This window comes from Corythoichthys intestinalis, chromosome 4 (genome assembly GCF_030265065.1).
Source record: "Corythoichthys intestinalis isolate RoL2023-P3 chromosome 4, ASM3026506v1, whole genome shotgun sequence".
Lineage (NCBI taxonomy): Eukaryota > Metazoa > Chordata > Actinopteri > Syngnathiformes > Syngnathidae > Corythoichthys > Corythoichthys intestinalis.
In genome coordinates this window covers 18,719,671-18,736,654 of record NC_080398.1, presented here as the reverse complement: position 1 = coordinate 18,736,654, position 16,984 = coordinate 18,719,671, and the positions used below count along the sequence as shown (strand labels likewise).

Below are 16,984 nucleotides of genomic sequence, written 5' to 3'. Positions count from 1 at the left end.
AAACGCCATTGTAACTGCAACCAGAACGATTTCAAACATAAAATGCATTTCCCAATGGGGAAATTATCAGGTTATTTTTCTCCAACTTCCAAACTTTAGTTCTATAATTCGAAGGAGCAATGCAGTGCCAAAATTTGTGGAAAGTCATTTTGTACAGCCACAGTGATGAGTCAGGCACTGAGGTACTGCCGGGAATAGCAGCTCAACCGTGGCAAGCCTGAGTGAGCGAGATGTTACACTGTATTTCACGACAGCAGCTGTACTACTGGAAATGACACAAGCCCCGTTGAGGATTTTCCAATGACTGGAGATGAGCTTTGACTCCAATAAAGACATTACAGAAAGCATTGGTGCAATTACAAAATAGTTTATTCAATCAAAAATAAAGGTAGACAAAATCAATGTACAAACTTTAGGAAAAACGTAAAATGCAGAGGCTTAAATACATCTCTACCCATCCGCTGAATGAGTCCCTAATAATAATACAAATATAAATCGATGGTGATGATTTGTTTACAAAATATACAATTCTACTGTGAAATGCAATCTGTTACGAGCTAATCAGAACATTATAGTCAGACAAAAAAAAAAAAAAAAAAAATCAAGGATCGTGTCTCTTGATAAAACAATTTTAGATGTAAAATGAACATAAATAATCTATGTGAAAGTAGGAAAGTAAAATCTCTTCACTCATCCTATTGAACAGCAGCAAACATTTAGACAAGCATATGAATGCTAGTTATTTCTCATTTGAAAACCTGCTCCGTATAAATAAAACCATTTCCTACCAATTCATACCAATGGCAACATCTGACTTTTCCTAAATCAATGAGCTGTTCCAAACTGTAAACTTTTCCGAGGTATTAAATGAAATAACTCAAATGCACCAGAAGTTACTGGTTTCCTAAAACTGCCATGTTACATGACATTAATATTGCAAAGCCAGCGCACACACAGGTGATGTGGTATTTGTTCATTACTACCATTAGTGTAATTTCTCTGACTTATAACAAAAAATGATTGTGAATGTAAAAGTCAAATGTAAGCTACTTCCCTTGTGCTATATATGTTACTGCATGAACCTGTGTTAAACAGCAGCAGACATTAAGTTAGAAGCCAAAACAATAGCATTATAAGCTAACAGGCACTAGTGGGTCAAAACCATTCCCCCCCTCCTTTACACAAGCATTACTGTAAAAGTTGGCATTCTTTAGCAAAGATTTACATAAAATACACTCTCCTTCAGTGTAGTTCAAATGTGTTAACATAAGTATGTCAAGTCTGGATATATTAACTTCATAAAGAATTGCACCACATTTGGAATTTTAACAGGAGACATTTTTGTACATAACACTGTGCAACACAATACTATAAGGCATCCAAATCTAAGCTGTGGTAAACAAAAATAAAACACAAACAGAACAAAAGAACTGGTTGTGGAATATTCTGTTTTCATTGGCACTTATTGTTGAATACCACTCCAGTTAAAGTTCCCAAAAACTAGAGTTGAGAAAGTCTAGCAAATTTTTGTATTATCAAACTCTCAGGGAAGGCTGCCAGTGACTGACAAAACTAATGAACAGACCTGATTTTACAAATAAACATAACACTTGCCATAACTTCACCAGACAGGTGTTTTAAATGAAATGTTCCTCCCGTGAGAAGGCAGGCATTTTAAAACTAAATTACAGTTTCCTATCAAGTTGTCATTTCAGACTTGCACTTCTTTAATAGGAGGCACGAGACAAGAAGTTCTGAGCTATGAAGGTCATAAAATGGAAAAAAAAAAAAAAGCGTTTTCCCCCTTAGATATCTGCCTTATTCTTGTCATCACTTGACCAGTTTTAAAAATGTCTATTCCAAAGCATTGTGGTAAAACACAACTTACTAAAGGAATTTTGGAAATATTTTTACTTGTTTTGACTGTATGTTTATTCTGAGGGAAGACTGGAGGAGGTCGGATGCATTGTTCCCAATCTGCCATTCACTTGTACTGTCTTTGTGGGCACTGCGACCTAGATAAAAGACACATGCACACGCACACACATGAACAAACCATGAAGTTTCCTCTTTGTCTGAGTGTATAGAACACTGATTCCCAACCATGGTGCCATGGCACACTGGTAAACCATATAGACAATTACTTTCTGGCAGATTTCTGTGTTAACATGGATATTTGACCTTCATAGGCTCCAATGACATTGATTTATCCATCCATCCATCCATTATCTTCCGCTTAGTCTGGGGTCGGCAGCAGCTTTAGCAGGGAAGCCCAGACTTCCCTCTCCCCAGCCACTTCAGCCAGCTCCTCCGGCGGGATTCCAAGGCGTTCCCAGGCCAGCCGAGCGACATAGTCTCTCCAGCGTGTCCTGGGTCGACCCCGGGGCCTCCTGCCGGTGGGACATGCCCGGAACACCTCTCCAGGGAGGCGTCCAGGAGGCATCCGAACCAAATGCCCGAGCCACCTCAACTGGCTCCTCTCAACGCGGAGGAGTAGCGGCTCGACACCAAGCCCCTCCCGGATGACCGAGCTTCTCACCCTATCTCTAAGGGAGAGCCCGGACACCCTGCGGAGGAAACTCATTTCAGCCGCTTGTATCCGGGGTCTTGTTCTTTCGGTCACGACCCACAGCTCGTGACCATAGGTGAGGGTAGGAACGTAGATCGACCGGTAAATCGAGAGCTTCGCCTTTTGGCTCAGCTCCTTCTTCACCACAACGGACCGGTGCAGAGTCCGCATCACTGCAGACGCTGCACCGATCCGCCTGTCAATCTCCCGCTCCCTCCTACCCTCACTCGTGAACAAGACCCCAAGATACTTGAACTCCTCCACTTGGGGCAGGATCTCATCCCCGACCCGGAGAGGGCACTCCACCCTTTTCCGGCTGAGGACCATGGTCTCGGATTTGGAGGTGCTGATCTTCATCCCAACCGCTTCACACTCGGCCGCGAACCGCCCCAGTGAGAGTTGGAGGTCACGGCTTTATGAAGCCAACAGCACCACATCATCTGCAAAAAGCAGAGATGCAATGCTGAGGCCACCAAACCGGACACCCTCAATGCTTCGGCTGCGCCTAGAAATTCTGTCCATAAAAATTATGAACAGAATCGGTGACAAAGGGCAGCCTTGGCGGAGTCCAATGCTCACTGGGAAAGAATTCGACTTACTGCCGGCAATGCGGACCAGACTCTGACACCGGTCGTACAGGGACCGAACAGCCCTTACCAGGGGGCTCGGTACCCCATACTCCCGGAGCACCCTCCACAGGACTCCCCTAGGCACACGGTCGAACGCCTTCTCCAAATCCACAAAACACATGTGGACTGGTTGGGCGAACTCCCATGCACCCTCGAGGACCCTGCCGAGGGTGTAGAGCTGGTCCACTGTTCCACGGCCGGGACGAAAACCACACTGCTCCTCCTGAATCCGAGATTCGACTTCCCGACGGACCCTCCTCTCCAGCACCCCTGAATAGACTTTACCGGGGAGGCTGAGGAGTGTGATCCCTCTATAATTGGAACACACCCTCCGGTCCCCCTTTTTAAAAAGGGGGACCACCACCCCGGTCTGCCAATCCAGAGGCACTGTCCCCGATGTCCACGCAATGTTGTAGAGGCGTGTAAGCCATGACAGCCCCACAACATCCAGAGCCTTTAGGAACTCCGGGCGGATCTCATCTACCCCTGGGGCCTTGCCACCGAGGAGCTTACCAACCGCCTCAGTGACTTCAACCCCAGAGATCGAAGAGCCCACCTCAGAGTCCCCAGACTCTGCTCCCTCAAAGGAAGGCGTGTCGGTGGAATTGAGGAGGGCTTCGAAGTATTCTCCCCACCTACTCACGACGTCCCGAGTCGAGGTCAGCAGTACACCATCTTCACTATACACAGTGTTAATGGTGCACTGCTTTCCTCTCCTCAGACGCCGGATGGTGGACCAGAATTTCCTCGAAGCTGTCCGGAAGTCGTTTTCCATGGCCTCTCCGAACTCCTCCCATGTCCGAGTTTTTGCATCGGCGACCGCCGAAGCCGCAGTCCGCTTGGCCAGCCGGTACCTGTCAGCTGCCTCCGGAGTCCCACAGGCCAAAAAGGCCCGATAGGCCTCCTTCTTCAGAGCTTGACGGCATCCCTTGACGGGTTCGGGGATTGCCGCCACGACAGGCACCAACCACCTTACGGCCACAGCTCCGATCGGCCGCCTCAACAATGGAGGTGCGGAACATGGCCCACTCGGACTCAAAGTCCCTCACCTCCCCCGGGACAAAGGAGAAGTTCTGCCGGAGGTGGGTGTTGAAACTCTTTCTGACAGGGGATTCTGCCAGACGTTCCCAGCAGACCCTCACAATACGTTTGGGCCTGCCAGGTCTGGCCAGCAACTTCCCCCTCCATCGGAGCCAACACACCACCAGGTGGTGATCAGTTGACAGCTCCGCCCCTCTCTTCACCCGAGTGTCCAAAACATGTGGCCGCAAGTCCGATGACACGATTACAAAGTCGATCATTGAACTGCGGCCTAGGGTGTCCTGGTGCCAAGTGCACATGTGGACACCCCTATGTTTGAACATGGTGTTCGTTATGGACAAACCGTGACGAGCACAGAAGTCCAATAACAGAACACCACTCGGGTTCTGATCGGGGGGGCCGTTCCTCCCAATCACGCCCCTCCAGGTCTCACTGTCATTGCCCACGTGAGCGTTGAAGTCCCCCAGAAGAACGAGGGAGTCCCCAGAGGGGGCGCTCTCCAGCACACCCTCCAAGGACTCCAAAAAGGGTGGGTATTCTGAGCTGCTGTTCGGTGCATAAGCGCAAACAACAGTCAGAACCCGTCCCTCCACCCGAAGGCGGAGGGAGGCTACCCTCTCGTCTACGGGGGTAAACCCCAACGTACAGGCACCAAGCCGGGGGGCAATAAGTATGCCCACACCTGCTCGGCGCCTCTCACCGTGGGCAACTCCAGAATGGAAGAGAGTCCAACCCCTCTCGAGAGGATTGGTACCAGAACCCAAGCTGTGTGTGGAGGAGAGTCCGACTATATCTAGTCGGAACTTCTCTGCCTCACCCACCAGCTCAGGCTCCTTCCCTGCCAGAGAGGTGACATTCCATGTCCCAAGAGTTAGCTTCTGCAGCTGGGGGTTGGACCGCCAAGGCCCCCGCCTTTGGCTGCCGCCCAACTCTCTACGCACCCGACCCCTTTGGACCCTCCCACAGGTGGTGAGCCCATGGGAAGGGGACATTGATTTAGTTTTATTAATTTTATTGCAAATATATTTTCATATATGCATGCCAGCAACGTATATTGACAAGCAGAACAATTAAACGCTATTCAACTGATTGTCATGGGATAGAATTAACCTGTGCAGCCACGAAATGCCATTCAAATAACAGAAAGCTTCCTGTGAGACTACTGTAGGCGTGTGCCGATAACCACTTTCAAGGTACAGTGTATCACAAAAGTGAGTACACCCCTCGCATTTCTGCAGATATTTAACTATATCATTTCATGGAACAACAATGACAAAATAACATATAATGAAAAGTAGTCTGTGTGGATCTTATATAATAGAGTTTATCTTCCCCTCAAAATAACTCAAAATATAGCAATTAATATCTAAACCCCTGCCAACATAAGTGAGTACACCCCTTAGTAAATACGTACATCCCTAAATGTCCAAATTGAGTACTGCTTGTCATTTTTCCTCCAAAATGTAATGTACCATCAAATTGGTGTGCATGGCTGTCACCCCAGGAGGAAGCCTCTTCTGAAAACAGTACACAAGAAAGCCCGCCCGTCTCATCAGACCATAGGACATGGTTACAGTAATCCATGTGCTTTGTTGACATGTCTTCAGCAAACTGTTTGCGGTCTTTCTTGTGTAGTCTTCAGAAGAGGCTTCCTTCTGGGGTGACAGCGATGCACACCAAGTTGATGTAGAGTGTGGCGTATGATCTGAGTACTAATAGGCTGAGCCCCACCTCTTCAATCTCTGCAGCAATGCTGACAGCACTCCTGTAACGAGTCACATGACATTTTGGATGGAAAATGACAAGCAGTGCTCAATTTGGACATTTAGGGATCTACGTATTTACTAAGGGGTGTACTCACTTTTGTTGCCAGGGTTTAGATATTAATGGCTATATTTTGAGTTATTTTGAGGGCAAAATAAATGAACTATTATATAAGCTGCACACAAACGACTTCATTGTGTCAAAGTGTCATTTTGTCAGTGTTGTCCCATGAAAAGCAACACTTAAATATCTGCAGAAGTGTACTCACTTTTGTAATACTGTATACAATGGTATGAAAACGGGTTTCATGGTTTCAGAACCGCAAAATTTTTCCATCATACCGTCCCTAAGTTATTAGCTATTTTTTATGTACCATAAATACAGGAAGAAATCCCTCGCTTGCACCTGCAAGGCTCAACACTTCTTCACCGGTGTTGCTCAGTGTCAATGAGTCAGCTTTACTACACGATGGCTGGAGGAGGTTAAACTCTAACTCCCCCCCCCCCCCCCCCCCCCCATTGAAGAAAACGAAATCGCTGGTATGGGAATATTTCGGCTACAGAAAAGTTGTAGACAATACCGCCAATATGACTTTGTATTTATATAAAATTAAAGGTTAGTAAACACTACCATGAACGTTTCCCACCAGCTACGAGATTTACCTCCAGCATGTTTAGTGTGTCTAGCGGTGTTAAAACATGTTTGTTTTCTCTGGCAACTGTGTTGAGAGAGTCTGTATAATGTAAACATGAAACGAGTCATACACACAGGTTTTTTTTATGGAAAATAATTCAAATATTTTTGTTCTGATAATAATAATGTAAAGCTGTGGCTGTGGGTTCACACTCACCTAAAGGACTGCATTTATTTAGAATATTTGTTAGTTTTTGTTATTTTTTAAATGTGTTTTAATTAAACATTATACCTATGCTCCAATTTGGTAGTATGTTTTGTATGTTCTGTCAGTAGTCTACTGTCTATCAACTTTATAGTACCCACATTTGTAGTTTTTGTAACATGTGTTTGGTGGTGGCCCACATTTTTGCATCCGCTCTATTAAAGTTGGGAATTATTAGGACAGGAAAAAAAAAAAACACAAAAATTGAAAAGCGAACTGATTACGCTGGGTTTTAAGTAAGATGTGGTCAATAGTAGAAATAATACATCAAATACAACCTAAAATCAAGGTCTTGAATTTTAAGCTGTGTTCTAAAATTGAACTTTCTTCTTGATAAACTTTTTAAATCAATAGTGGATGTCTGGTTACTCCAATGGGAAACAATCTGATATTCTATCAGTCACCCAGCTACAGCAGCTTGGGAAGGCTTTGTTCTGTCAACAAAAGAGCAAACTGAAGTTGTGGTCAAATTCTGTTTTTATGTTGATGTCTCTCTCTCGCCTTCATCATACCATTCCAGTTTGTTACTTTTTTATTCAAAAGTCTCTCGCTTGCAGGACTACTGGTAATTTCAATACAATATTTATGATAACTTATTTAATGTTTGATTTCTCCATGTGTGAAGAGTTCCCTTTACTCTGCACAATGAAATGAGCAGACAAAAGCAAAGCCAGAGTTGTCGGGTGTAATTTGATCCATGGGGATGCGTTGAGCACAAATCACAGCATTTGCCAATAGCCTTTTATGAAAGCGCCCAACGGCTAAAAAAAAAAAAATCCAACAATGTCTTCAAGCTTTCATATGAAACACTATCTCAGATTTTTACCTTTTTTAGATTCTCAGCCGCAGTTCCAGAACGGATCGCTTCCATCACAGCTTCCCTGGCCAAGGCAGGGTTCTTGAGGGCATTGGCATTTTTAAATGTGACATTGGAAGGCTTAGACTGGTGCAAGAAAGGAGAAAAGGGAGGAAGCGAAGCATGCATGGAAGGAGGCTGAGATGAAGTAACAGGAGAAGTGCAAGTAAAAGATATTGGTGAAGGAGAAGAGGGACCATCTGTCCTTTGGTCCTCCTGTGAAGCTAACCTGAACCTTTCTAATTCAGCAGCAGCACCAGATTTAGTCTGTAGGACACAAGCAAACCAGTGTGAATTTACTGTAGATACTATGGAATGCCAAGTGCTTTAAAAGCTCAAGTATACATTTAGTTTTTTTTAGGCCTGTCAAACTATTAGAATTTTTAATCGAGTTAATCACAGCTTAAAAATTAATCGTAATTAATTGTAATTCAAACCATCTCTAAAATATGCCATATTTTTCTGTAAATTATTGTTGGAATGGAAAGATAAGACACAAGACTGATATATACATTCAACATACTGTACATAAGTACTGCATTTGTTTATTATAACAATAAATCCACAAGATGGCATTAACATTATTAACATTCTTTCTGTTAAAGCATTGGTGTCCAAACTATTCCACATAGGGCCGCAGTGGGTGCTGGATTTCATTCCTACAAAACAAGATAACATTTTTTCACCAATCTGGTGTCTCAAAAGTGTAATCAGTTGACTGCAGTCAGGTGCTGCTTGTTTTAGCATAAACTTCATTGGTTAAACTGTCTGTGCTCGATTGGTAGGAACAAAAACCTGGACCCACAGCGGCCCTTGCGGACAGGTTTGGACACCCATGTGTTAAAGGGATCCACGGATAGAAAGACGTGTAGTTCTTAAAAGATAAATGTTAGTACAAGTTATATTAATTTTATATTAAAACCCCTCTTAAGGTTTTCATTTTAATAAAATGTGTAAAATTTTCAATTAAAAAATAAACTAGTAGCTCGCCATTGTTGACGTCGCCGAGCGGTGACATCACATGGGCTCCCTGCCTTTCTTCCACAGTGTCTTTAACTACATAAGGTAGTGATTGAAATGCACCACAAGGTGTCAATGGCGAGTTTTAAATTACTTAGAAAAATCAAGCCAATGAGTGTGTTTTGTCCCTCGACTGATGCCAAAGTTCCCTTTTTACTGATCCATCCACAGTCATTCGAGTGCTGGCTTTACAACGTACGAGACCTCTGATAGTTTGTATATTGTGACTAAATATTGCCATCCAGTGTATTTGTTGAGCTAAATTAATTTTTTTAATAGAGTTTGACCGAAGTCTGAGTAAGTTTTCTGTGTATTTTGCATAGCTATTTTGATTGGGAATGCCAGTTCTCTTTTCATTGAGCGCTTTTCTTTTTGTGAACATTATTTTTTTTTGAGAGATAGGAATGTTATTTTTGTTATGCTTTCACTAAATGATACTTATGTTTGTTGTGAAGGAGTTGCCGAAGCTTATGCCAACAAACGGCGGAGTCCAATGAACGCCTGTGTTCACTCGCCTTTCTCTGCCTCTAAGCTCTCAATGTGCAAAAAACGGCGTCATTGTAATCTGTTTGAGGCAATGCATGACCGGGTCATTAAATGCATCAAATATTGTAAGGTGATTAATTTAAAAAAATTAATTACCGCCCGTTAACGCGATAAATTTGACAGCAATAGTTATTTTATTTTAACAACTTTTTATGCAGTGACATATACAATTAGCTAATTGAGTCTTTTACCTTCCTAAGCCTTCCAGTGCTGTTCTGGGCTCTAATAGCTGCAAGAAGAGCTGCCCGCTCATTCTCTTCTGTCTCCTTCCGGCTTCTGGCACCAGATGATATCTAGTCATGTCAATAGAAGACCAAAATGGAATTCTAAAAACAAAGACTTATTGCTGTACATAAAGGCCTGTAGTGATCTCACCTTCCTGAGCCGGTCCTTGCCTCCTCCTGCCTGGATGGCCTCCATTAGATTACTGTGCAAAGAGGTATCTTTCTCAATAGATCTGCACACCACTGGTTTGAACTTTTTCACGGGTCCAAATATGTTAACGGGTGGGGATCCAGGGATGACACCACTGTCTGACATCGTACGTGAAGGTTCTGACTTTGCTGTAGCTGTTAGACGTGTGGTTATCTGGGGTTTGGCAGTCGGTTGTGGATCATTTCTGCGTAAAATGATGGGGCTTTTACAATGATTATCTTTGACGTCTCTAATTTCACGTTCAGTCATGGCTATTTGAGTGGGAACACTTGGCTGAAAGTGTTTAATTCTGTCTGATACCGGTCCTAGTGAGAAAGAGCTTTCGTTGGTGGATTCAACACGGTTTTCCTTCTTGTCCTCTTTGCTTTCTTTCTGGCTTTCTGATACAAATTCGGGGTCGCTCATGGACCTTGCATGACAAGGGTCGTGAAGACCCGCTGTGTTAAATGTCTTATCTGTCAATGATATCTTGGAGGACTGTCGTGGATTTACTTGCATTGAGTGACCCAATGTATGGAAGGCAAGGTTCTGTGTTAAAGGAGAGGACTGAGAGGGAAAAGACAACATGTTGTGTTTTGTGGATCCCATTGGGCCGTATTTATTGATGGCAGATGCCACATACTGGCTTGACGTACGTCTTGTTGGTTTAAGGAAGGAAGGAAAGGGTGACTGTGGTTGCTTAATACTTTCAGGTACTGAAATATCATTAACAATTGCTTGGGGCTTGTTTTTAATGATGGCACGATGCATCGTTTCATTGATTTTCCCACTAGTCTCTTTAGGCGGAACACTGTCTGCAGTACTTGTGATGGTTGGTTGTGTTTTCAGGGGTTCTCGTCTGTTCGCGGTAAAAGAAGTCACAGTTGTGTGACTACTTTCAATGTTCTCTAAGCTTGCTTTTTCCTTGTCAGTCACACCTGGGCGACAAGAAAGAGAACAGTCTTGTCTTTCACTGGAGCTCCAAAAGGCTTTGGCTTTTCCAATAAGCGGACACTCCTCGCTTCTGGTAATCCCTGATTCTGTTGCATCACCAACTCTGTGTTGAGGGCCATTATATTTCATGATATTTCCTTGTTCATCAATTTTAATAGCACCGACGGTTGAAGAGGCCGATGCACTTTGTGCACCACTTTGCAAAGCAGAGGGCTTGGATGGAACAACAGTGAAGGTTTTCATACCAAATCGAGAGGTGGGATTGCAGGTAACTTTCCTGTGCAACATAGGTGAACTGGCGTTACTGCGGAAAACACTCTGATTATCTACTTTTTCTGTGGACAGTGATCTCTGGCTGTCTTTGGGAAGGACGAGATTGTCCTCTTGTAAAAAATGAGTGTTACTCTCCATCAAGGAATCCGATCTAAGAGTTTGACTTTTTATCATTAAGCTTGTGCATTTTTCCTCGGGCTCAAAAGGTTTTACTAGTGCCAGTCTATGTGAAGCCTCTTTCATGTCTTCCTTTTTCCCTTCCTTTGTATAACTACTTGTCCCATTCTCCATAGTGTTCTTATATTGGTCAGATTTAGCATTCACAATGCTATTTTTTTCATTGAAAACATCTGTGGAGGAATTGTTCTTTTTGTGCCACTCTGCAACACTCTCTGAACCTGTAAAATAAATAAATTAATTAATAAATAAACTAGGTGTTCTGACCAGTGTTGTCACGGATTACTTAAAAAAGTAATTTAATTACTGATTACTGATTACACCTCAAAAAAGTAATCTAGTTACTTTACTGATTGCTTTATTATCAAAGCAACTAAGTTACTTTAAAAGTAACTTATCAGTTACTTTTTACCATTTTTTTCCCTTTTGCTGCCTCAACATAAAAATAACAGAAAAATGTCATCGCGTGTAATTGAGTTTTTCACATAAGGCTTAATCTTTGAGGTAGCGGGGGTTTAATTAGTCGACCACCATTGACTCGCCCTTGCTTAGCCATTCCGGAGCCCTAAAACTAACAACTAACTGACAAACTGCACAAAATTTGTTGAAATCAACTCCAACGACTAATTAAACCCCCGATGACTCCAAGATAAAGCCTAATGTAAAAAATTCTGAACTTCCCCTTTGAAATAAAGACCTAGCCGTTGAAATGTTTCTAAAAGTTGTAAAGCAATAAAACAAACAACAAAAATTAATGAAATGAACAAAAATCCTACAACGTAAAGTTTTCATAATGGGTCAAAATCATACACCAGAGGAGGCAAGACGGATATTTAGAATTTCTTTAAACCTAAGCTTTCAAACGCTGCCAACAACTACTTGAACAGTTGATTGAACTCGAACAGTGTCAAGATGTGTGTATATATATATATATATATATATATATATATATATATATATGTATATATATATATATATATATCAGTATTGGCCAAAAGTTTGGAGACACCTCAAAGGTGGATACTTTGAAGAATGTAGAAAACAAAACCTGTTTTCAGTTATTTCACTTTTTTTTTTGCCATTCCACATGTTCGTTCATAGTTTTGATGTCTTCAGTGAGAATCTTTAATAGTAGTGAAAATATATAAAACGCAAAATGTGTGTCCAAACTTTTGACTTTCGTTTCAGTCTTCAACATGCTTCTCCCCCCAGTCCCACAAATGTAAAAGTCCGCCTATGATTACAAACTCTAACTATAAAATGTACATGGTAACACATATTATAAAGGCTGGTTACAAACTGTAGAAGAGCTGGCTGTCTCGTTACCTGTCAGCTTTTTTTTTCCGCGACGCGTTTTGCTGTAATTCCAAGTGCTTCCTTGTTGAATTGGATGTCGAGTATATAGCGGTCGACAGTCTTTCTGAGCCAGCGCAGAGTTTGCAACGCACGGAGATATTTTTGTCATCTTTACTGGACGGATATGTGAAGTAATGGCTGTATCTCCAGTGAGCAAATGCAGCAGTTTGTTGTATCTCTCCGGCTCCTTTACTGTTAGCATCCTGATAGCTACCAGGCTATGTTGTTGACCGCCGTGGCATGGTATTACACGTGACCCGTTCCCCCCCCCCCCGAAGAGAAAACGTGAGATGTGATGTCATTCCCAAACTCAAGCGCAGTATTTTCTTTTCAAATGCTCTGCGTACATGACTACAATAGTCGGCATTCTACATAGGCTACAGTATGAGGCAACAACAAAATAGTAACGCACAGGCACCGAGGAAACTAACTTTAATCAGATTACTGGCCTGGAAAAATGAACGCGTTAGATTGCTCGTTATTGAAAGAAAGTAATCAGATTACAGTAACGTGCTACTTAGTGACGCGTTACTACAACACTGGTACTGACATAGTATGCTAACACACGCAGAAACTAGGGAACATTCGCTCTCTACAGATGTTCTATGTTTCTTTTTGAAAGAACACAAAACTAACTCAAGCGTAACTTGGTTGTAAAGCAAAAAAGATGTTTTTGCGTCAGCATTATTTTTTCTTTACATATGTTTGTGATTTGTCAGCAGTAACAACTAGCTAAATAGCAAGCTTCTATTGTTAATTTGTCTTACCTTTATGATGTGCCACATTTGTCTCTCTGAGTACTGTTGACTCATTTTTTTCTAGAAGAGGTTTATATTCCTCCAGTACTTCATCTATGGCCGTGACAGGTATATTTAGGTCCACTATGGACATTGGCACACCAGGAATCACTGTTGAAATTGATTTTTCTTTTTTAAATATGGTTCAAATGAGGACAACCAAAGACAATACATACTTGGCAAGATTCATAAAAATATGTTCAATTGCAATTTTAAAAAAAATCATTGAGGAGTACTCTATTCACTTCACTAGAAAAATACTAATCACTTATATGGAACCAAACAAAACAGTTAAAAGATGCGAAAAAATAACATTTAGTAACAGTAAGAGCATAATATTCGAAGACAAATATACACAATATGCACAGTGGCTTGTACCTCACCTGGAAAGACGGGATCTGTTTTTGCCTGATGGAGCCATTTGTATTTCTCCTGAAAGGTACTGCTTACTTTAGTTGACGTAGCCTTGAGTTTGCTTTGACTGTGGATACACATACACAAAAAAGAAAAAAAATCAGATGACATCAAGACATATTGGACAGTGTATGTGCTTGCAAGAAAGATTATAAGGCATTCGGGACATTTTTCACTTCAGATTTCATTCACATTGAAGGTTATATAGACCATTGTCTTGAGTTGTGGGCATTTCAGCACAACAAGACAGCCAAATTAAATAGAATTTGTCTTCAAAGAATTCAGATTAAAAAAAAAAAAAAAGACTGCTTTCCTGGAACACTCACCAGTAAAAGCATCAAGGGCGAGAGTTCAAAAATAGCCTTTGAGTGAGATCATTGATCTTGAATTCCCATTCCAGGCACACTACCACACATATTTTATTCCATAAAAGTGATATGGGATAGCGTTCACTTTCCACTAAGGCCTTTAATTAATGACAGAAAACCATAACAACACCAATTTTGGATACAATACTGCACACATAGTGAGAACTAAAGAGAACTTAATCCTGAAAATGAGCTTTAATAGTTAAGTTCTTAAGGTAAACAGTGAAGATGTTGACTCATCACAAACACCAACATGAAAGGAATGAATCTCCATCATAAAGACCATGATATATTTAAGGGGAAAAAAATTCCTAAACTTTTTGGCAGATTGTTTAAAAGTTCAAGATTCACCTGAAAAGATATGTTATGCATTCAAATGACCTGAGAAGCTTTGAGAATGCTTTCTGAATGCACTGTAGATAACCCGGCAGTCAGCATTTTTTTCCTCTGAGAATTTTAGTTTGTTATAGTTCTAAGATAATACCGGGGTACCCAACCACTAGTCTGCAGCCATTTGGTTCCGGGCAGCAGAGACTGAACAAATAATATTTTATTCATTAAAAGACAAGACTTTGGAGGTTTGTGAAAGAAAAACATGAACAAGAACGACATGCAATTACTTGATGGCAAATGCATCAAAAATGCAAGTGCATTGAGAGTGTCATGCTTGGTGGCAAACCACATTACCCAGGCTCTTTGAGAGGAAACAAGTGCAGGCCTCACACTAATTACATCTACATTGAGCATAAAGGTTAGTTGGATTTTATAAATTGATTTTACATACAGTACATAAATGCTGGTCAGTCAAAATATTTCTTAGTTGCATCAGATCATTCATACAGTACAAACAAACAATGAATGTTGCACATGAAACGAGACATGTTCCCTTAACCCTTCTAAAACACCATTTGGTGACTTTACCTGTTTTTTGATCCCCAAGTGGCACATCCTTCATCACTATCGCTGGAAAGGTCTCGAATAGGCCTAGGTGGTTTCGCTCGTCTGGCTACACAACTTCGCTCAAAAAGCAAACTCCCATCTGGAGATGTGGGTTGGGTATCAGATGGAGTGCTCACAAGTCCTGAGTCTTCACCATCTGCCATTCCTTCAGAAGCAGCATAACCTTGATCTGGTAGACTGCTGCCACTACTGCCGTTTCCCAGGGACAACGTCTCAGCCTCAGGGGCTTCAGTTCCTGAGGCCTGGACACTGACGTCCCTGCTCTTTATAGAATGGAACCAGGCTGAAGGAAAATGGGAGATATTACTAACAGGATTCTTATTCAATAAAATTAATAAATACATCACTTTCAAATTTAACAACAGTCTAAAAGTTGAACAGGAATGACTAAAAACGGCATTTCTCGAGTTTGATCTGCAGTACTAAGGTTGATAGTTACTGGATGATACTATTAGAGTTCTTGCAGCGCGGATGGCAAAAACAAGATAGTTGTTATAAAAGAAACACAGGATGCAGCTTCACCATCCTTCATAGGCAAACAGAGGAAGTATTTGTTAGTTACAGCATTCACTCTCACACCACTAACAAACAAACCAGAAAACACAAGCCAAATATACATACATTGGCCTAGAGTACAACCACTTGTGGCTTGATAAAACAACTTTAATGATGTGCGGGTGGATAGAATGTAAACAAATCACTTTGATTATTATTAGTATATAATTTTTTTTTATCGAGCGTGTTTTACGTTCCCGGGAATACAAAACTGCTTCATACCCTCTCACCTCAACAATACACTTTTGTGCACTTCAGTGAATTCTGGAAAACCTATTCTAACGGCCATTAACTGAAATCCTCTGCCAACAAACTGTCCCATTTATTGGCTTTTTGGACCAGCATTCACAAACTGAAGGCTCAATACTTCCAATTCTTGGAAATGAGAGCCAACTTGGTATGTGACATATTACTGACTTTGTGTGTGTGCGTACACGCGCATATATTTAGGCTGTCAAGTCATTATGTGGTGCTGAGTCACAAAGCTATCTTATCCTCCCAACTCATTCCCAGCAACAGCTTACTCATGCCAGCTACAGCCACAACCACTGTACGCACACATGCACATGTGCAAAAATTTAGTGTCACATAAAGACTTGGCCTGTCTATAAACACACAAAATCCACTGTTGTCAAATCTCAACTGTCGTGACCTCGGATGCATGTTTTAGTGTCTAACTTTAAGCGCTAACACAGTGCCATTAAAAAGTATTTGCAAACAGCAATCAAATTTGTCTAGTATCCAGACTTGACCATTTAAGACTTACAAACAAATCCAAATATCAGATAAAGATAACCCAAGTAAAGATTAAAAATGGTGTTTATGAATTGTGATCTCATTAAATAAGGGTAAAATACTATCAAAGGTACAGTACCTGGTTTGAAAAGGCTTTTAAAAAAATGAAGGTTTGGCAGGGTTTTTGCGCGGGTTTTTATATATTTATTTAATCTTATTTAATTAATTAATTTTTTAAAACAAACCGTGAAACTCCGGATTTGAATCGAATTGAAATGTTGTTGCATGACCTTAAAAAGGTTATTAACACTCAAAAACCCTCCAGCGTTGCTGAATTAAACAATAGTGCAAAGAGGAGTGAGCCAAGCAAAATGTTTGATTTAAATTGTTGCTGCTGACGGTGGGCCAACCAGTTATTAGCTTGGGAGAGAATTTTTTTTCACACAAGGCAAGATAGTTTTGAATGTTTTTTTCTTGTCAATACATTTTAAAACTAATTTTACGTAAGCTCGGGTTACCTTTGTCTGATATTTACATTTGTTTGGTGATCTTAACCCCTTCAGACCTAAGCATGCTGCTGAAGGATATGACGCGTTTGCGTCTGTAAACCAATAAAAACACTGAATTTAGTTGCTATTACCACTTCTGGAAGATGATT

At 41.4% G+C, this 16,984-nt stretch overlaps 1 protein-coding gene across 4 annotated transcripts in view; it reads right to left on the bottom strand.

Annotated features, from left to right (window-relative positions):
- Nucleotides 1-372: 372 nt before the first annotated feature.
- The window catches only part of cobl (cordon-bleu WH2 repeat protein), a 67,499-nt gene continuing 50,887 nt past the window's right edge, over nt 373-16,984 (bottom strand). For 3 of the 4 annotated variants that reach the window (XM_057834761.1, XM_057834763.1, XM_057834762.1), the window contains 7 exons: nt 14,998-15,319; nt 13,678-13,775; nt 13,265-13,405; nt 9,699-11,362; nt 9,515-9,616; nt 7,728-8,024; nt 373-2,015 (listed from right to left, as the gene is read on the bottom strand). In XM_057834761.1, the coding sequence (XP_057690744.1) occupies nt 1,932-2,015; nt 7,728-8,024; nt 9,515-9,616; nt 9,699-11,362; nt 13,265-13,405; nt 13,678-13,775; nt 14,998-15,319 (2,708 nt within the window). In that variant the 3' untranslated portion in view covers nt 373-1,931. The remainder of the gene's footprint in view (nt 2,016-7,727; nt 8,025-9,514; nt 9,617-9,698; nt 11,363-13,264; nt 13,406-13,677; nt 13,776-14,997; nt 15,320-16,984) is intronic. The other variant, XM_057834764.1, reaches the window with a different exon arrangement.